Source organism: Micropterus salmoides, unplaced genomic scaffold (genome assembly GCF_014851395.1).
Source record: "Micropterus salmoides isolate LMB-PRFRI ecotype aquatic unplaced genomic scaffold, ASM1485139v1 Ms_hic_scaffold_22, whole genome shotgun sequence".
Taxonomy (NCBI): Eukaryota; Metazoa; Chordata; class Actinopteri; order Centrarchiformes; family Centrarchidae; genus Micropterus; species Micropterus salmoides.
The window spans coordinates 15,550,873-15,572,197 of record NW_024041373.1 but is presented as its reverse complement, the minus strand read 5'-3'; the positions used below and the strand labels follow the sequence as shown (position 1 = coordinate 15,572,197).

General features: G+C 42.5%; 1 protein-coding gene across 3 annotated transcripts in view; it reads right to left on the bottom strand.

Moving 5' to 3' along the window:
* Window positions 1–282: 282 nt before the first annotated feature.
* Window positions 283–21,325, bottom strand: part of tet1 (tet methylcytosine dioxygenase 1) — a 33,911-nt gene continuing 12,868 nt past the window's right edge. For 2 of the 3 annotated variants that reach the window (XM_038736876.1, XM_038736875.1), the window contains exons 3-12: window positions 7,033–9,286; window positions 6,472–6,562; window positions 5,823–5,916; window positions 5,209–5,417; window positions 4,967–5,117; window positions 4,548–4,637; window positions 4,249–4,386; window positions 3,901–4,077; window positions 3,631–3,775; window positions 283–3,521 (exon numbers count right to left, since the gene is read on the bottom strand). In XM_038736876.1, coding sequence (XP_038592804.1) covers window positions 2,506–3,521; window positions 3,631–3,775; window positions 3,901–4,077; window positions 4,249–4,386; window positions 4,548–4,637; window positions 4,967–5,117; window positions 5,209–5,417; window positions 5,823–5,916; window positions 6,472–6,562; window positions 7,033–9,286 — 4,365 coding nt within the window. In that variant the 3' untranslated portion in view covers window positions 283–2,505. Of the gene's footprint in view, window positions 3,522–3,630; window positions 3,776–3,900; window positions 4,078–4,248; window positions 4,387–4,547; window positions 4,638–4,966; window positions 5,118–5,208; window positions 5,418–5,822; window positions 5,917–6,471; window positions 6,563–7,032; window positions 9,287–14,235; window positions 14,526–21,325 lie in introns of those variants that run through there. The other variant, XM_038736877.1, reaches the window with a different exon arrangement.

Sequence of the window (21,325 nt, the reverse complement as noted above, 5' to 3'; positions counted from 1 at the left end):
TGAATAATGATTAACTCTTTAAAGCCCTTTGGGCTTGTTAAAAACAGCCTACTTCATATTTAAATAAATAATATGTAGCAAGCTGTCAAAGAATAAATGCTTTTAAATCCCTCACATATACAGTGGCTGGAATAAAAAGGCATCTGTCAAAGGTTGTGTAAAAATACACACACACAAACACATGCACGCGCACACACACACACACACACACACACACACACACTGTATAATATAAACACCCACTCATGCATACACAACAAATCAGGACAAAAGAAATCATGATCAGGTTCAAAATATAAATATGACTTTATTTCACAATCCCAAAAGAGATCAGCCATCCGTAAAAGGAATGCTAAATTTAGTCTCTTCTCAAGTCTAAACTGGATATACTTTCAGCAACGTACAGTAATTCAGTTTCAAAATAAGCAAGATCATCCATTGTCTAAACACCATTAACAGTACAGTAAAAACAATATAGTTCACATACATATTTACACATTTTCTACTAATAAAAGGTTTTTTTTCTTTCAGATTTTTAAATGCTGGTGCTAGTTGTTAGTTCCTCGTCAATTAAAAAGACTTTCAATGTGAACTGAGAATGTCCCCCACAGTAAATTTAAAAGAAACATTTACCGCTGTAACGTTCTCGTGTTCAAAAATGTTCTATCTAAATGAAATGATTTAAACTGTTTACATTCACTTCATGTTGTGTGTATGTTGTGATTTATGAGAATTGTCGGAGAGTTTGGTTCTCTATGGAAGACATCTGAACTCTAGATGGACATAATAATAATACAATAATTTGCTTTTAACTGGTACATGAAAACATCATGATCAATGGCGGGATATCAACACATCTCAAGTCTGTTGTCAGCCAGTAATCATGCAGAGAAATGATAAAACTACCTTTGTATTGAATCACATACCAGATCAGTGTGTGCTGAGTTTCAAAAAGCACCGTGCCATCACCGTTTAGTATACAACCAGGTTAGGTCATTGTATGCACCTTGAAATCTTGTCCTATTAGCACCAAGAGGAAGTCAAAGTGTGTAAAAGACCAACATTTTTCTCACAGGAAATGTTATACCACCAGTGTTAGTGTGAATACCAGTGAAAGGTCTTTACCGCTTGTGCTGAAATTTCACTGATGAATTCTTAAAAGAAAGAGCTTCTCTTTTATGGGTAATAAAAAATAAACATCCTGATTCACCAGGAGTTGACACCAACCCCCTTATTCAGACCCTGTAAAAAAACGCTCTGTAAACAAAGTCTTCACAAGGTTTGAGCACCCGAAATCGTCTTAGGCAATTGTCTGAGTGGGATCTGATTTGTGAGTGGTTTTACAATAAAAGCAGAGAGGAGGCAAAAGAAGGAATTGTTTGATTATTGACATACAAAACTGGCAATATTCTGTTGACATAGCTGACATGTTGTGATTTCTCATTAGCACCATTAAAATGTACAGTAAGTTTTTGAATTCCTATTATCACATTTGTGCCCTATGAAAGAATTCCTTTTCCAGAAAGTTAAGTGCCAAGAATGATAAGCACTTCATTGTTGCAGTATTTCAAGATTCCTCATTATACTAAGTTTTGAATTTCATTAGATATGTATGTCGTTTTCAATCAAATGACTATCAAATAAATGCAAAAATACTGTAAAATAAAACTGGATCCATGCTAAACTGTCATATATATCTCTATTTATCTGTACATACATATTTAGGCCTATGAATTGGGACCTTTTCAAGTTAAGTTTAGGAAAACAAAAAAGTGCTTCTTAATATGCCGTACATATCTGTGAATAAAAGACAGACCATCCAGACAAGAGAAAAGAAACAAAACAACAAACCAAAGAAGTACATTTCTTTCATCAACTGCCAACACAAGTCAGAGGCAGCAGAAGGAAAAGGACAATGCTACATGTGACAATCTGTAGTAAATATATGCACACTATTAGTCTTGTTTTGTACATTATGTGATGAGTTTGCTAAATAAAGGTTACAGTGAGAATGGCACCAATGTAAAAGCCAATGAGATTCATCTTAGGACAAGAGAACTATTGGCTGAAAATAAAGAGCATACTCCTACTGTACAACATAAATTCTGAACGTCAACACATAATGCAGGTTATCATAGAAATCTTGCAGTAAACAGGCTTACACCAGGAATTAAATAGAAATCATTATGATCAGAATAAATAATCACATCTTTTTTGTTCTTAATCATGTATATAAAACCAGTTTAAAAACGTCTTTAAAATGCTTCAAAGCACCATCTCTTTACAATAAAAACAACACCGAAAACTCACAGTTAAAAAGCCAACAAACTTTGGGTCTTCCTCATCACTCTGAAGGCAGAGATGCAGAAGGACAAAGTGAACCACCAGATATTAGAAAAGCACAATGAAAACGATGTAAAAATGAGAGTAGCAGTTTGAAGTTGATTGAGGTAAGGCAGAAGCACAGGGTGTAGGAGTTTTCTCTGTGTGTGTAAAACATGTTGACTAAGTCCAGCGATTGTAGGGGCCTGTCACTTGGGTAAGAGCATAAGGGGACACGGTGACGACACCATCCCTCGGTTGAGTCCATGCTTGACGTGTGGGGACATTCTTCATCCTCCTTGCCTCCTCCTCCTCTCCTGTTTCCTTCTCCTTCTCCACGTCTTCAGCTCCTTTGCCGCTCTTCCCCACACTTTCCTCCATCCTTAATCTCTCAGCCTCCTCCTCCCGCTCCCGTTCCCGCTTGGCCATTTTTGCATCCCACATAGCCATCCCATGGCCTGGTTCATTAAGAGACTTGTGCTGGTAGAAGACCAGGGAGATGCGGGTGGGGTGGCTTCGGTTTGGCTTGAGGATAGGGGTGGTGGCGTGGAGCTCCCGCCGTGCACACTCTATCAATATAGAGCCGTGTGACGGTGCCACGGCAACTCCGCCTATGTTGTGGTCCAGGAAGTTGTGCTCGCTGTCTGACCACACCTCCTCCTGCTTAACTTCCTCTGGTTCAAGTGGGGGAGTTTGCAGGGGAAGGGGGAGAGATGAGAGTGGAGGGAGGAGTCCATGACCCCTGACCTCTGCTGCAACATCTCCTGCAGCCCTGTGGAGTCCATTAAGCCTACTTAAGAGGCCCTCAGAGGTAGGTCTGGGGGAGAAGGAGGAGGGAGGAGCACTCTCACTGGGGGAGGGTCTGCGCAGAAGAGAGCAGTGCACCTCGCTGGGCTCAGCTTTAAATGTAGGGGGGTAGTCACTAAGGGCATTATGTGGAGGTATATGTTCTGAGGGATAACCATTCACGACGTTGCTCATTGTCTTATAATTTAGAGCTGAGCCATTTTGTCCAAACTGGTGGCCAGGTAGGCCATGGTGGTTGGGGGAGATGGCTTCCTTCTGCGGGGTGACCCCTGCACCCAGTGTGGGGTAGCTGCTGGTGCTCTGGCTGTAAGTGCTTGGTTGGTTAGGTAGGTACCTTCCAGCGCTGGCAGGTCTGGGCGGTAGTCTCTGTGAGCTGTAGTAGCCCTGAGACTCTGTTTTGGATGTAGAAAATATGTATGTATTGTAATGTATTTCTAAAACACGGATGTGAAAACATCAAAAAACATTTGTATTTGTTGACCAGAGACTTGGATTTACTACCTTTGTTGGGGGTTTCACTTTTCACTTTCCCAGGAGTGAGAGGAGTCAGCCCGAGCTTCTTCTCCAGTTTCTCTGCTTGAACCCTCTGACGAGCCTCTTGCCTAATCTTACGGGCTGATTTCACTGGCTCAGCCAGTAGACGCACCTGATATATAAAATTAAAATAATCTATTATTTAAAACATGACACATTTTTATAATTTTATTAGCCCTTTTGCAACAAAGGTCTCAAAATACTGACATTAGAAAGAAAACTAACCTCTTCACTCACCTCTCGGGGAAAAGAAGACAGAACTTGCAGAGCACCACTTTGGATCTTTGCCCACTGGCCCTCAACCCGACCAAACTCATCCCTGTCAGAGATCCTGTAAAGTGGCAGAACATGGAGCTGCTCATCTTCTGGTATGTTACGCACTGCACGGTTATCTTCCTTGGTTAAAGTGCAAACCTGAAAAACGACACAGGCAGAAGGTAAGTTGTACAACCAAACAGTAGGCCATAACAAATCAATACCTCATATCAAGAGACTAAACCAAAACTAGAACCAGTGACCTTGGAAACAGGTTGGGATAGACATGTAGAAGTAGATAGCAATGTGTAACACTCCTAGCTTGCTTACCACAGTGCTGCCATTATTCATGTTGTGAGTGTCCTTGTGAGCGTGGGCACAGAAATCCACGCAGGCAGTGACCCCAGAAAAAGGCCGTCCCTCCCTCCAGCCCAGCCGACAGTCCACACTTCCCTCCTCATTTTCCACCTATGAGAGGTGAAAGGACAAGACATGAGAAGAGTTTGGTTTGTGGTGAAGACTGTAAAAGATTCGAATTAAGGTTTAAGTAAGAATCGATTATATTGGAATTGACCTAAGAGAGACAGAGATTATCAGAGGTAAGTGTGGCAGCCATAATTGTTTCATACCTGGTTTTGAAAGGCCTCAGGGGCCAGTCTTTTGTAGAGTGGTGCTAGCTCAGTGGCAAGACCCTGAAGGTTGCGCTCTATCTTCTCCTCCTAAAAGTAATGGACAGATTTAGGAGTTTTGGGTGAATAACAGCTGATTTAAAAAACCATCCTACTTGCCTACTGGTGTGATTGTCATATCCAACATAAACCACTAGGAGAAAATGTTTGACAAAGATTAGGTTATCTAAGTTTGCCTTTATTGCAGATAAAATGAGGAATGGAACTTATCTGATACAACACCCAGTCAAAGTCAAAACCTTAATAACGAGAAGCTAGCACACCGATTATACACAAGATATCCTCTCACAACAATATAACACCAGTAGAAACAAAAGATGATTTCCTCTAGGATTTGTGGAAGGCGTCCACTCCCTCACCTCCTCCCGGTAGTCTCCAAGCAGGCGAAACTTGCGGGGCACTTTGCTGCGGGCAAACTTACAGCCATTGAAGTACATACTCCAGGAGCAGCCAAAGGAAAACGATGCTCCACAGGTGTCTGGGTCCAAACCCTGGCATGCACACGTACGACTGTGGAAATGGAGTGGCAGCAGCAAGATAATGAAACGAGCAAAGCTGGGAAGAAGTACTGTCATTGCAAAACAAAGGAAAAGGTACTCACTCCTCATTGAGGGCACACCGCCGGCTGGTAGGAGAGCCGTATTTAAAGAGGGACTGGGTGAGCTCCTGGTAGAGATTGTCCGCCACCGGCCGAGGGATTCCTTCCCACGCCAGGATGAGGATCACCAACATGGCAGTGTCACAGTAGTGCCCTGGCCTCTGGCGGACCAAACACAGCAGCTTCTCCTCTTCACTGCCACGCCGGATCACCTGTCAGATGATGGTGCACACATATACACAGAAAACAAGCGATTACAACAGAACAGCAGCACTGTAACACAGGAAAACAAAAATAAGATAAAATTGTGGAATGACTGGGGAATGACTTTATTGTGATTGACCTGTCAAACCACAAGATCGGCTTTAATGACAAAGTTAGTTTAAAAATGTTTAGGTATAAGCCTTGTCATGGTCTATGGTTATGGATGAAATTGGAAATGGTTATATTTAGGTTATGGTTACATGGGAGCAGCTAAGGGTATGCTGTGGTTGTGGTAAGGATAAGAATCTGGGCGTGATTTCCATTTCTGCCCCTAAATATACTACGGTGGCATCCACAAGAGACATATTCAGGACATTTCGGATACCTCCATGAACAAAACAACAGCCACATACCCATTTAGCTATCGGACACCCCTGGGAGCTCTTTCCTTCTTTCCCAGTGTAAACAACAACTTCCACCCTTACTGCATTTCCTTTGGCACCATACCTGTGACACAAACACACATTAGAGAACCCATACATTTGTGCTATTGACCACACATATTACTGATAACATATATTAGACAACATGACATTGGTACCCATACCTGGAGGCAACTGACAAAACACAAATCATTCAGCAAATCACATCAAACATTTTTGCCCACACCTGCAATTAATAAAATGCATAGACTGTAGTATTTGGTTTATATACACCAACGCACAGCAAAGTAGTCCACACTTGTAAATGTGTGGCTGTCAGATGAACTGTGATGGACCTCAAGTTTTTTTAAACTGGCTGTCATCTTGGTTTACGGGCCCCTCGTCTCAGCTATGGGAGTTTCCTGTTTCAACACGCTGTGTGTGTTGTGTGTACATGTGTGTAGCTGAGACAGAGGGTGAGAGTGTTGAGCTAGCTCAGCAATGCTTCCTTTTTAATGACAGGCTGTTACCCCGCCCCGTTTTACCAAGCCTGTGGTTGACTCGTAGGCTCTCGGCACGTTTGGAAGTAAACACACCCACATAAACTCATGTGTAAACAGAGAGGTAGAAGTCACGCTACCTGTTTTCCATCAGTTCCCTCACTGCAGCAACATTGGGTCCTGCCCCAAGGTGTGTATAGTAAGGGCCTTCCTCCTTTTCAATGATTTGGTCTGTGGGGGGAAAAAAAATCAAGATCTATTGGACATCACAGCGACTTCACTGAGTCCCTCAAATACTGATTTGACACTGTTATATTTTTGAAAGACACACTGGCTCCCTGTTTATAGACATTCTCAATAAGAGTCAGATTAGTGTAAATGTGGTAGTAAATGTAGCTGGATCTCAATTCAGGGGCCACCACCTTGGAAGCCTGCATTTCAAGATCAAATACATCATAATGGGTCAACAACACTTCACAAAGAATCCCAGAGCCTCCTCCAAATATGGCAGAGAAATGCGGTCTCCTTTTGCTTGAATTGGCCCCTGAATTAGGACACAGCTAGTGTGTGTGTGTGTGTGTGTGTCTGTTTGCACTAGAAAGGGAGAGAAACTGAAAAATCAGAGCCAGCTTTTATTTGAAAGCAAACTTTCAGGGCAGATTTAGTCACAAGGTGGAATTTATCCAATGTATCCAACTCACCCACGCATTGGCAGGATGGAAGATCAGCCAGTTTTTTGGAAGGTGTATTGAGCAAATTCTTGGTAGGGGTATCCAGAAATCTCATAGGAGACTCCAGAAAGCTGTTGACGCCGTTCTTGGATGGAGTTGACTCTGCAGAGTGGCCCATATCCCCATCAGTGGCTGTGGACAGGACAGTGACAGGTCCTGACCTCTCCAGCTTGTAGTAGCTCTGCTGGCTTGGAGGGGGGGACTGCCGAGCCCCTGAGAAGCCATTAGCCAGACCGTGGTGCCCAGTGGTGTGGCTGAAGACAGCAGCATTGGCTGGGCTGGTGTTTGGATGCTGCAGCCAACCACAGGGCTGCGCTACCTGAGATAACAAATGCCTTTCACACTCCTGACCCGGTCCTGCAGCATGACCATTGCATGGATTGTGTTGGTGGTGTGGACCGTTTGAAAAGGACCATGGCTGTTTTTCTTGACCATGAGTGTTCCTTGTGAGAGTGCTGTAGTTCTGAGTCCCTAAGAGGGCTGTATTGTATGCATTGCTGTGATGGATGAGTTGTCTCCTTTCCTCCTGAGCCTCAGCCAAGTATCTCTTCAGGTCAATCTGAGCCTGAGGCAGAAACAGGTTCCTCTTGTGGTGAAGGCCTGATTTCCCCTGCGGGACAATCTTCTTGCCTCTGTGGGGTGCCTCTCCATTTGGCATGCGTTTTGAGAGGGGGGTCCTGCTGTTGGTTCCCTCATGTATTCCATCACTTATCTTCTTCTTCCTGGGCTTGGAAGGTGTAGCTTTTACTTTTTTTACCGGGGTCTTTTTCTGACTGGTGGGCAGCTGGGGGTTGTAGTTGTATTTGATGGCCGACACAGGTGTTCCTTTTTGAGTGTTGTTCTCTGACTGCTGGTTGTGTCGGGACTGGATGATGAAGGCCAGGTCTGCCAGTTGAGCTGCCACCTCTTCCTCGTCTCGGTTTCTCCTCGCTTTACCAACATCCATGTCTCTGTCCTCCCCAAACCACCGCTCATGATCTTTACTGAACTTCATGTCACTGGGATTATTATAGCTGCATTCTGACTTGATGACACGAGAAACAAAGCCCTGCTCTGTCCTCCTGCAGGGTGCTTTATCACTGTCTGAGCTGGCCTCTAAAAGGTCCTGCAGAGACAGCCTTGTGTTGGAGCTTGACCCATGGGAGCACTGGATAACATTCCCTTGTCTGGCCACAGGAGGGCGTATGACTGACGTCTGGTGTAGTGGTGAGCTGATGACCGAGACTTTATTGAAGCGGATAGCTGCTGTGGGTTTGGCTTCTTGCAGGGTTGTATTTGTACTGGAGGTTGAATTTTGGGCAGCAGTAGAAATGGGATGTTCACACTTACTTTCAGCTTTAATGGACCCAGGGGTGCTTTGAGGTATAGCTGCCAGTTGAGTCAAGGCCTCAATAGCAATAGCCTGATCAAAACTAAGATTTCTCCTCTCTGCCAAAAACTGCACGCTTGGTAGCAAGACACTTGGAGGAGGTTCACTTTTGATAGGATGGGGAGTCTTTTGCAGGCTAATAGGAGTGCTTTTCTGACATGAATCATTCTTTAAGTCCTCAGGCTCTTTTTTGACAAAGTGCAAATCTGGTGGCTCTGTTTTGATGGAGCAAACAAAGGAAGAACGGGAGCTGAAAAGTTTCTCCTCCAGTCCCTTTCTCTCGGTGACAGAAAGACACACCACGGCCGCCAGCGTGGACAGCGGGTCTTCGCAGACCTCATCTCCATCACTCAGCTGTGTAGTGGCCTGTTCAGTCATCCACATCCATGGCTCCTCCAGTTTGATCTTCTTTAGCGGAACTGACATATCATCTGGAGTTGTCTTGAGTCCATTCTCAGAGCAGTCTTTAGAGATTGCAGCTATTATAGTCCTTTGAGGCTCTGATGCAATCATAGTCCTTTTATAGACAGACTTCAGATCAGAGTGTGACCCAGTGGTCATATTAGCACCGATATGTTTTGTTAGGCTCTCAGCAGAACCATTCTGAAAAATCACAGAAGAGCATACGTGTTGATGAAGTGCATTGCTGGTCAGCTCCAGCCCGGGCTCTCTTTTAACAAGTGCTGGTCGTCCGCATTGGTCCAAAGCCAGGTTGTGGGTGAGCGAGTGGGTGATGGGGGGGGATTGTGTATGAGGTATGTGGCCTTCCTCCCCCTCATCCTCCTCTGCTGCCGTGTGGGTGTCATCCATCTGTGCCTTGCCTTTGCCATTTACCGACTCACTTTCTGGAACCACCTGAGACACAGAGAGAGAGAAACAAAAAGAGAGAGGTGACTCAACAAGCTCTGGCAGTATACAGTGATTCAGCTTGTTCTAAACAGTCACGGCACACAGCACAACAGATTGCCTCCCAGCATGGCACGAGCATCTGCTGCAGCGACTATCAAGGCTGTGGAAAATATTATGGAATGCGAAAACAAAGAATCTGCTTTCAATAAATCTTGCCGAAACCGATCTCTAAACAGAGCTAATAGAAAGTTAAACTATGCTAGTTCACAGTCAAGGCTTCAATCGGGACGAAATTCTTGCCCGAGCTCTGAGCCACAGACCCACAGGTAGCTGAGAGCCAACCAATAAACATTTGGAAGTCACGCACAGTTCATGATTGCATCACTACCGGTGGGTCACCGAGGGCATGTGTGCAACGTGCATATACATGTTGTGTTTGTACTGAGTTGTGTGTTCATGGGCATGCATTTGTATTCAAGCACATGTGATTATTAACGCAGCAACCCTGCCATGTTAACGTCAGTGTATTGTTGCTTGAGGAGGATTTTGACTACAAGCAGAGCTACAACCATTCAAAGGTCTACAGTATTGATCGATTGATTGTCACCAAAAGCAATCTTGAATAAACATATCATAAAATGTGCAGAAAATATAAATCAAACACAGGGGCAAAAAACAATCAATTTGGCGGGAAACAGAAATTGAAGCAGTTTTATCAAAGTGTGCTACTGCAGTGTATTTCTGCAGCTAAATATGTAAAAGCTTTTTTTATTTTTCATCATCTTGAGTGAGCACTTGATCAACTGAAGTCAAGTCAAGCTGCTTCTTATTTTAGGATTTAACCCCGCATCACATTCACGACTAAAGCCGTCAGCGGTGGAAGACTGATTAATAAAAATGTTGCAGTGTGACAAAGAAAAAAAAAAACTGCATCATGCGCCAAGACTCAGCTGACAAAAGGATCTTAAACTTATTTGCAATAGCTGGAGGATATGTGTGCATTACTGTGAGCTGTGTGTACTGCATGTTTATGTGTGTGTGTGTTTGTTTGTGAGAGGCATCCCAATTCCCTCTAATGAAGGAGCGCAACTGCAGGCTAGCTGGAGACCCGTTCTTTATCACTGTTTACCTGGCATAAACACCCATTAAACTCTATCACTGCCACAGCGTGTGTGAAACACTACTTGGCAATAAAGCTCCTTCTGATTCTGATTTTGTTTTAATGTATTTTACAGCAGGAGACGTGCACTCCACACTGACAGATCAAGAGTAAGCAGAAACAGTACTTCCATATAAATCAGACTCCTATGAACCCAGGGACCAAAGAGAAAACACTTAGCACACAGTTTATCAGTTACATGTGCTCTGTTTGGCTTTGTTCTCTCGATTTCCATCAGACGTGAACTAGGTTGCACTGATATTCTATTAATATAGTATTTTCTACTGTATTTAACTAAGTACAGTTGTACATAGAAGTGGATCCAGAGCTCCTTCACCCTGTACAACAGATGACAGCAGAGCTGCCATGCAAGGCAGTGGCCTAACCACCAGGAGCAACAGTGTCTTGCACAAAGACACCTGTGGGGAACTGAACCATTAACCCTGCAATTACTTAAGACCTGCTCTACTTCCTGAGCCAAAGCTGCCCATGTATTACTGTGATAGAATATACTACATTCTACAGCATTTCACAAAATAAAACAATCCTCTAAGTCTTATTGCTCCTAAAAATAAACTCAAAGCTGGAGCTGGTCCACCTAAAGGACATCCTGGATAAAATCGTAACAGTGTGTTTGCCTTTCAAGCATGTAGAAAAAACAACAACAATTGAGCCTTGTGACGTCCTCCACGTGATGGCCGCTGAGCAAAGGCATGAACTGTCCTTCATGAAGAACGCGACACTAGAAAAAAAGAGATGTCTTCCAGAGCTAAAAGCACTCACTTAAAGCTAGAAAATAAAAGGTGTAGAAGGCACTGCTGAGGTCTAAGAGGATTAATACTGAGCAATCTCCTCCATTGGGTGTTTAAAAAAGGTTGTTGGATACCTTAAGGACTTCTGTTGCTGTGCTATGTGAAGTCGGAGAGAAGTTCTTCACAAATGCTTTAAAGCATTTCGTTACAAGTACTTTCTAAAGATCATTTATTATGCATGGAGACTGGTACACAATATATTTAGTTTGGGCTAAATTTGACACCCGGTGAGCTGCTGTGTGAAGTTTGTTGCACAAATGTGGTCGCAAAAGAGATCAAAAGGCAAGACTTTGTAGTCAAGGAAAGGAAGAAAAAAGCAATATGTGTTCAAGGTGTTGACACAATTGAAGACAATGTCATTGGAAAGATTTGTATATATGCCTCTCTTGATTTTTCCCCCCAATCTGACAATCCTTAAAACATGTTGTTCTAGATATAAGCCCTTGTTATTTGACAGTGTGGGGTTGGCACTGGTAACCTGGCGTTTCCCACTGATGACTGTGACAGCTGAAAGTGTTTCTCATATTTAACTCCATTCTAGCTGTGCTGGAAATATCTCATGACACCACCAGTTATGCACATGAATGCAAGGCACATTGTCAGAAGTTGTTTATTAAAACAATGTTAAAGATGTTTCCTTTAAGTAGAGGTTCAACTGTTGTTTGACAATCCAAGGAAGAGTCGCAGCGACCATAGAGCTGTTCATGACTAACGCAATGTTGAGATCAGACATTATTAATTTGGTGCCAATTTATCACCAAGTATTTCCACTGATGTGGTATTCCCGATGCCTCTCTAATTTTATTGTTTTATAGTTTTTACTTTAACTGTGTTTTTTTAACATTAGTGTATTTCTGAGGTTATATGTACATGTTTTTTTTGGCCTATTTGTATATTGCTTGTTTGTGAGTTGTGACTGTTGATAGTTGTGTGTTGACTGCTGTCTGTACAACAAATTGCCCCTCGGGGACAATAAAGATATCCTTGATCCTTGATCCAAATGCACTTTCTCCCACTGCATTCTCCATGGCTGTCAGGACTGTGCCTTACTACTAGAAAAATGCTGCTGATGCAACAGATAGTTTTAACTGAGGCTGAGGCAACACCGAAGCTGCCGATGCAACACGGTGAGATGCAAGCTCCGCGCAGTGTGTAGAAACTTGTCACCGCGACGTTCAAATAAGAGAGTGAGAAGAAGAGTGAAAAAGATGTGAAGCAGGGGAGAAAGAGAGGGAGAAAGGGAAAAGGCAGTGTCACAATAAACTGCTTTCAATGACAAAGCAACACTGGCCAGCTTCCAACACTGCACCAGACACACGCGTGTCTCTGTGCATCCTTTTGTACATCCAAGTGTTCAGGATCCAAAGCTCACATAAAACAGTTTTTAATTATGTTACATTTAGCGTTGTGATAACAAAAAGCCTAATGCAGGATGTAAATGTAGAGTCATGTGTTCTCATTTAGCCACAGGGTCTCTGGGGGGAGCAGGGGCTATGATGTGTTAGGGCTGTGTCTTTGACTTGTGCTTGCTGTATCTGCCTCAGGGTGTCTAAAGTCACTCACACAGTACTGCAGTGTTTTGAATAAGTCTTCTTCTTTTCTGTTGGAGAAACACGTCCCCAACTGTTGGGCCTGTCAAAGCATTAAAAATCTAACAACATATACGCCAGAGTAGCTAAGGTTGTGTGCTTACACAAACACACAGTCGGAGACCTGCCCTAGCAACTAAAGTGTCACTGCCGCTTGAATCCTAACAACCTCTGGGTCTCCATGGAAGTTCAAAGGAGTGTGTATCTATTCTTAACTCAACAACACAGCCAAACAAACACACTCACATATATACATAAACTGCATCCGTGTGCAGTGGCCTGTTTTTGATTTTTGATTGCTAAATCTTGCGACCTACCAGCACCTGACTGTTGTTGCTGTGCCTGGGGATTTTCTTGTTTTATATATATCAGTATGTTCAAATACATACACACCTGAATTTAAGCACATCAACTAAACCACTCCAACAGAAAAGAGCGTGCTCCAAAGTCTGAGTAACTTTTAGCTGTGTTCATCTTGTTCACTTTGTGGCTGTGCAGAAATCATAAGGCGTTACAATCTCCGCATTATAACACCCTTACACTGAAACACTGAAACACTGAAAAGGTGTGTTTCCTTCCTGGCAGAAGTAGTGGTTTGTATGTTTCTCACAACACGTGAGAATTTCCTTCATTCATTGAGTGAGCATTTCCTGTCTGCGCTGAGCTCAATATCACATATTGTACACACAAAACACACTACATAAAAAAAAAAAAACAGTGACAAAGAAGGTCCTAATAGGTGGCATTAAACCTAATACACTTAAAAGAAGTGGCTCCCAGTACACCAGCATGAATCAAAGCTTAATGAACTATACAATTATACAGATTAAGACAACATCGCCAACAGAGGGACCTTTTCTACAAACCACACAATAATAATACCATTACTACTGCAGCCAAACAAGTAAACCCTGCCAAATTACAAGTTACGACCGAAGGCTTACAAGCACTCCACTTCTCTGCTAAGCAGTCGGAAAACAGCAGGTGCAGAAATATGGCTGTCCAAACCACTGCAAGAAAGAAAAGGGGAAGCAAAGGGGCTCTTCTTACAGTACAACGGCTGAGAAAGACATGCAACGGGGGAAAGAGGAGAGGGGTGTCTGTTACTGTGGAAACTGACCTCTTTATTGCTGACTTTGTTGTCACATCCTTTAAACCCACCTGGAAAAGACAAGCCAAACACTCACACACAGAAGCCCAGGTCCTCAGTGATTCAGTAGGAACAATAACAACACCAGCTTCCAAATAAAGCGCTCCGTTCAGCTAAATCCAGGGTGGCAGAGAGATAGAGAGAGAGAGAGACAACGGAGGATAACCTCTAGATGAGCTCCACTGTAGCTGACCCATCTGCACCGAGACAATAGACCCCGGGGTGAACACTCCAGCTGCCTTTACCTTGTCTGTCCTCGGAGGAAGCCCCTCCGGTTTAGGCAGCATATCCCTAAAAGGTATTGGTGGCCATCTTGCTTTGCCTTCCTTAGCCTCAAAAGAAAACGCTGGCTACAGTAGCCGTGCGCAGGGCAAGCTCCTGGGTGTCATGACTAGGGCGACTGTGAGCCGCTGTAGCGAAGTGCTGCTCCAGCAGAGGCACACACGCTCGCCGCACACACACAGACATATACACACACATATGGGATGCCTTTTGCAGACGCAGACAGAGCCTCATCAGCCAATGGCGTGAGGACCTTAGCGGCTTGTAAATTATCTTCCATGCCTAGACTCTCCTAAACAAAGGATCCCCTATGTGGGCTTTTTACTCCAGCCCTACACACACGGATTAGAGGCAAGCTGTGGAACGGATACTGCACACATGCTGGATCTGGATCACAGAAAAACAACTCCATTACCACTGAGATATTAACCCCTGAAGCAGCTCACCAACACTCCTGTCTGGTTCTTGGTGATTTTTACTTTATGAAACGTTTAATCCATTAATTGATTAGTCGACAGGCAGAGAAATTAAATCATCAGCTATTCAAAAAAAAGTACACAGATTAATTAATAAAATAAAAATCAGCCCTACTAAGCGCTAACTGTTAATAAAACTTACTCCCTGAGCAGCAAAGAAAAGCTGGGTTATGAAAATGTATGGGAATGCAAATGTTGTTAAAATGCTCAAGAGCTTATTGATTCTCTCAAGCAGAAGCCAACATCACGTGACAATAACTATCTGGCATGTTAGATAGGAGCATGTGTTTGTGTGTGTGTCTCATGTGTGTTATATCATGCCATGCCTTTTAAACATTTACAGTGGCATCCGTGTGACAGCATCATTTTTTGCAGAACCTTGAATTCCCACATGATCTAGAAACATGGTGGAAGATTGTGGTGGGAGCAGAAAAGAAGATGTTCACAGCATCCATAGTGTTCTTTCTCTCACACTCAACATCCCCTTCCCCTCATTCTCCCTCATCCACCCCCAAATACTTTTTTGAAACCATTCCCTGAAGAAACGCTGTGGTTGGAGAAAAAACAAGGAGACAAAAAGCAAAAGAGACAAAGAGAGAAAAACGTTAGGAGAGAGGGAAGTACTCCCCACTTTGAAAGGCAACCATGTGGCCAAGACGCTGAGGTCACTCCAGGACAAGGAAACATGCAGCCTGAGCCCGAGCCTAGTCGGTAACACTCTAGTAACCAACCTCAGCCGTGTGTTTGATTGTGGAAGCAGAGAGTGTGCAGCTTAATCCAGACTCAACAACCAAAACTATATCAGGGGTAGTGTCCAGCATGCAGTAAACATGCAAACATCCGGGAGACTGAAACAAATGCACAAGCATGTCATGGTGGAAGAAAATGTCAAAACCTTAATATTCATAAGCACATAACACCAGCCAATATTGCACCTGTGGTTTATAAAAGGGATAAGCTGAGTCCTCAGTTCAGTGAACGGCAATGAAAAATACTAAACTATGCAAATCTGTGGTAACGCATGTCATAGTTTATAGTTTATCACAAAATATTAGCATTTAACTACAATGTTTTCAAAAACAACAGTGTGATTTTTGAAAATGAAAAGTATACTATACTTCTTTTGTTGCAAGGCTGTTTTTTTTGTTTATCACACTAAAGAGTTCAACAGTCAGTCAGTCAGTCGGTCAGTCAGTTAGTCAGTTAGATGCTTATAACTTATCATCGTCAAACTCCTGCATGCTGTGGCTTCATGCATATGTCCGCTCATGGCAAACATCTATAAACCCGTGCCTTGGAACAATGCTGGACAACTTCAGTGTCAGCAGGTAGCTGATCATTTACTGAACCAGAGTATCTATGAATACACAAAATAATATTCTACATAAGTCATTTTTCCCAACAATAATAATCACAGGTTTCCTGACACGCTGTAAAACAAACACAGATGTAGACTAAACACATGTACTGTACACAAGGTATGTGTGTGGTGAGCTGGAGCAAACTCCCCCCCAACAAAATATTTCTCCCAGTAACAGAAAACCTCAGTCCACATTACAACAACATATTCGCGGCTATTTTAATCACACTGTGGATTAGTGTCTGCAGATTAGTGTCTGCAGATTTTAAAATGCATATTGCCTACCCATGTGTACATTTGGTAGCTTTTCAATGTTTAACCCTGAAATGAACACAACAAACTTGTATGGACACCTGCAAAATCAATGTGTATGCACATAAGAGCTTTTCACTTCCATTTATAACTAAAATATGCATGACTCAATAATTCACTCACATAACTCAAGAATAATTTCCTGACTAACAGTAATAGATCCATTGGACCCACCTTACTCTGGACATATTTATCGCAATTTTCACGCTGACCAACCTGGGGACAGCCTTATCTGGTGTATTATATATGAGACATTTTGAGATTCATTGTGGCAGTTGTGGTTGAGTTGTTCTCTGAATGCGAACGGAAACATCACAGGTAGTCTGACAGGTTTGACATATATGGTAAAATCTACAAACTAGACTGTCAAACAGGTTATACCTACCTAAACAATAACTCTGTGTAAGATACACACCTACCAACAGCGACCATTTAACTGTCAACTAGCATGTGCTGCTGCCTGGTATGCAGTTACCGTTCTAGCATGAATTATATACACAGAATTAAAATAATGTAATGAATGAAATTACATATAAACTGCGACTTCACTCCCCTGTGATATGGTGTGTAAAGAAAAGAAAACAGAAACAATTTGTAGTTTTAACTCTGGCTATAACAGTAGTTTAAACAGTTCAACTCTTTCTGGTTCTGGGGATCTTTGATTATCTTTGAAAGACAGTTGCAGAAAAACTATTATAATATGACACAATTTTAAGCTATCTTTATGACAATGTCATTTATAAAAACAGGCACATTATAGTACATCTCTATCTTAATAAATATAGGCTAGTTTAAAATCAAGCATGAACAGACAGTCCTCCTGCAGCCGCTCCATTGCTTCATCCGAAAATACTCCACAAGCACTAACAATATTCCACCACACCCTATATTTTCAGCTCTTTAAGTGTCCCATGTATTTTACCTTTAACGAGCTGCCCAGCTCTCGTTAGGAACAAGTAGTAGGACATTAATCACCCTAAGCTGCGGTACATGAGCATGCAAGTGAGGTAAAGAAGTCGTTCTACACCCACAGTCATAAACTGTCTCTGACACATCTGGAGGCTGACCCACTGGAGACTGGCCCAGTGATGGGGCTGTGCCAAACACGACTGTTGCCAATAGCTGTCATTACTGCCACTTCTGCTGACGCTAATGTAAATGTGTCTCTCATTTGCACGGTAAAGCTAGAGATCTCTGACGAAGGGCAGTATTCTCCACTTATCTTTTCTTTATTAAAAGTTTTTAGACTTTCTCCCTATCAATGTTCAGTGAAAGGTGGTGTTGTTGTACAATCCAGGGCAGAGATATTTATGTGTGTGTTTGTGTGTGTGCATGGGTTGGGGGGTTTAAGGTGCTGAGGTGAGTGTTAACAACCATGTGGAAAACATAACTCCATGCTTGGACTTGTCCTCATGCTGCACATCCAGTCCACTAATGTACAACCTCTCATACAATCACACTGACTCAAACACCTCTTTGCATAGGCCAATGCCCAAAAGACCAGCACACAAATGTTTAGAGACTAAGAATAAGAAGCACTAATCTATATGCAAACATCCACACCAGAATTTGGAATGACTGTGGCAGTTTTCTTTGAAGAGAACCTTGAAACCATAAAGTGTGTGTTACCTGAGAGGAGGCAGCAGTCTGGCTCATTTTCAGCCGACCCCAGCTATATCATACTACTCACTATTTCCAAAAGAACATCTGTGGACTCAAAGACTAAATGTCTACACAATAGCTTGCTGCACTCTTTTCTACATGCTCTCTGCTTCCTCAACAAACACACACACAACTGCAAACACATGGCTGTAGCTTTCGCACTTCCTGTATGGATAGTTTGTAACCCATGGGTGAGTGTATTTTAAGGTCACAGTGGATTCACATTCAAAATTCAATTTCACAACTCAAAAAGAGTGTGTTATGTAACATACAACAATCCCACTCTTAGCAGGAAATGTGCACCATTCAACACCACACCCCAAACCCACATGGACTCAATTTAAGAGCTGACAGTAGGTCACTCCAACTCTCACACCTCCAGCCCGGCCAGGAGAGGAGGGATGAACTTTAAAGCCTGTGCGCATCCACAAAATGTCCTCTTTAATCCTGTGCCGGAGATAAGAAGAAACATCTGTACAAACACACAATGAAGTATTAATTTATCTTGGTTGTGTGATTTTCAGTTTTAGAGTTGCTAAATATGGAAATATGTGTTTCACCTTGGGAAGGATAAAACAGAAATGTGAGCAGGTCCATCAGTTTATGTAAACACAGACACACATGCACACTCACTGACCCAAATACACACATAAACACACAAACACTATGCAGGCAGAGTTGCATGCGGGCCCCAGAGCCTCTCACAATGAGACAAGAAAAGGCTTACTTAAGTTTGTGCTAGTACAACATGCTGAGTAAGCATGTTGGCCATATGCATGCACTCGCACACAAATGCATGTGCAGACACAGATGCATGCCAACTCGAGGGGTACATTAAGGAAGGACAGCACATACTGTTCAGCAACAGACAGAGCTGGGAGGATAATGAATGATGAAAACAGGGGAAAATGGACAAGGCAAAACAAGACACAAACGCATGAATTCATCACATTCATTACTACACAGCAGATGCATTCTGAGGTAGAGGTTATTCAGAAATAATGACAGGAGGGAGCAAGGAGACGAGAGTTTTTATCCTTCTCAGGTGTATTCGCAGTATTCTACATCGGGCTAGTCAGGCGGATGCATGAATAAGCTCTGGTTTCTCCAGAAGGAGGCCATTGTGTGCCCTTGGTAGGATTTGAGTGGCATTTCTTTTGGGGGGCAAAGTGAGGATTTCTTTTCACCCAAAGAAACCAAGTGGCACGACTTCAAAGCTTATCCAGGGACTTAGAGCCTTACAACAGTCAGCACAGAGCACAAACTCACAGATGCAAAGAACCTAAGAGGGCTCAGGAGTGGATCACGAGAGGTATCAAAGTTTAACTCTACAAATATCTTGCTAAATTAAATATATTGTAGATACTAAAACACATCAAGTGTGCCATGTGTTTATACAACCCCTTGCAATGTCGCAGTGCAAGCCTTCAACCTGGCACAGCCAGGGCCATACATCTGCTCTGATGTACTGTATGGTGGCCAGATAACTGAGCCCCAAATCAAATAAAACAGACATTTCCCTTCGTCCAGAGAGTCTTTTTCTGGGACACTACCTAAGTCCTGCAGCTATTACAGATAACAACTTCACAGGGCTGTTTTAAATGTAATTGGTTTGGACCTAGTTAACAGAAAATACAAAGCAGCACTAATCAGAGCCAAGCTCATGTAATAAAATGTGTGTCTGTGCAGAGGAAGAGGAGAAGTCCGAGCAGTGAGAGTAGGCTAAAGCACAACGCACTCTGCTTGGTCATAATGAGTTGGCTCAGTTAAAGTGTTGGCAGTGTCTCTGACATTTTACGAACCTTCCTCACTGCCTCGGCCCCCTTCTGTCCCACACGTTTATGTAATGAAGAGGAAAAAGAGAGTGTGGATGTGCATCTGCCCTTCAGCTCATTGCCTGAGTGCCCACGTGCATATGTGGGGGGACCTGTTCTCATTTTTGTGAAAGGAGATGATTTATTTTTCAATGGCAGACGCAGAATACAGAGTGACGCACCAAACTGTATCATAGCTTCCAAAAAGAGTTTAAAGAGTTTTGCAGTATTTACTTCAAATCATGTACACTTCATGAACACTACTGCTGATCATTTTCTATGAGTTTTATTTACAATCCAGGCAACCAGTGAGTCTATTTCACTTTGGTACAGCAACAACAATCAATTTGAAGAGACTTGAAACTCGGCCCCAGCTTGAGAGCAATTTTTTCAGCCAGAGCCCGACACCAGTATCTCTTTAAGCGCTCTCTGATGCATGCAAAAACACACACACGCTGCTAAGAGGTATATTTATTATAGGCCTCAAACATAACTACCAGTGCCACCGACAATCATGTCCACAAATATTATTACTGACTGTCCATATGCATACAGTAGAGAATAATGCTATGAGTGTATACGGGCACAACGAAAGGAGAGTAGTTGAATAAGCCCGAGTCCGACCCGAGATCCATTATTTGGACATGATGTTCAGATTCAGGCGCCTGGCCTGAATCTGAACATCATGTCTACTTTAATAACTGTAGATGTTGCTACATATTATTACAGTGGTAATGCAGACTCAAATCAATCTGCACATGTAATTGCATGTACTTCTTCCTCTTAAGAGTTGTATACCTTTTATGTTCAGTGAAAGATAAGATCCCCCCCATGCATGAAAGGTATGCAGGAACGTGAGTCATGAAAAATAAACATTTCTAAGATGTGTTTTTACAGTTGACCAAACTTGACAAGAGGCAAGCGTAGAAATATTGACATAAAGTGTGTTTTGGTTAACGTTTTTTTTCCCCTTGAATAGGAATTTCAAAAGAATGACTGTTTGTAAACTGTTTGTAAACATATTCTAAACATTTCATATTCAGAGGGAAGCACTAGTGCCTTATTGTCAACTAGTGACTATTTTGTTTTTGTGCTACTGAAATGTTTTTGGTTCATTGTGATCCATAATTCACTGTACCCTGTATATTATGGTCAGTGAGACATCTTTTGTTGATTGGAGATCAATCAAACTGAATTAAAGATGTGAAATATGTATAGTATAATTAAATTCTTGCTCCCAATACAGTTTGAGAATCTTCAAACATTTTTTACTGTATCTTGAAATAATTTGGATAACCTTATGTTGACGATCCTTAATTACCTTTGTACGTGTGACAGATCACTCAAATCACTCAATATCTCATGTGTTGCATGGAATAAAGTTGTTATAACACAGTGCCACAACATATATTCATAGTGCAACTGTGTT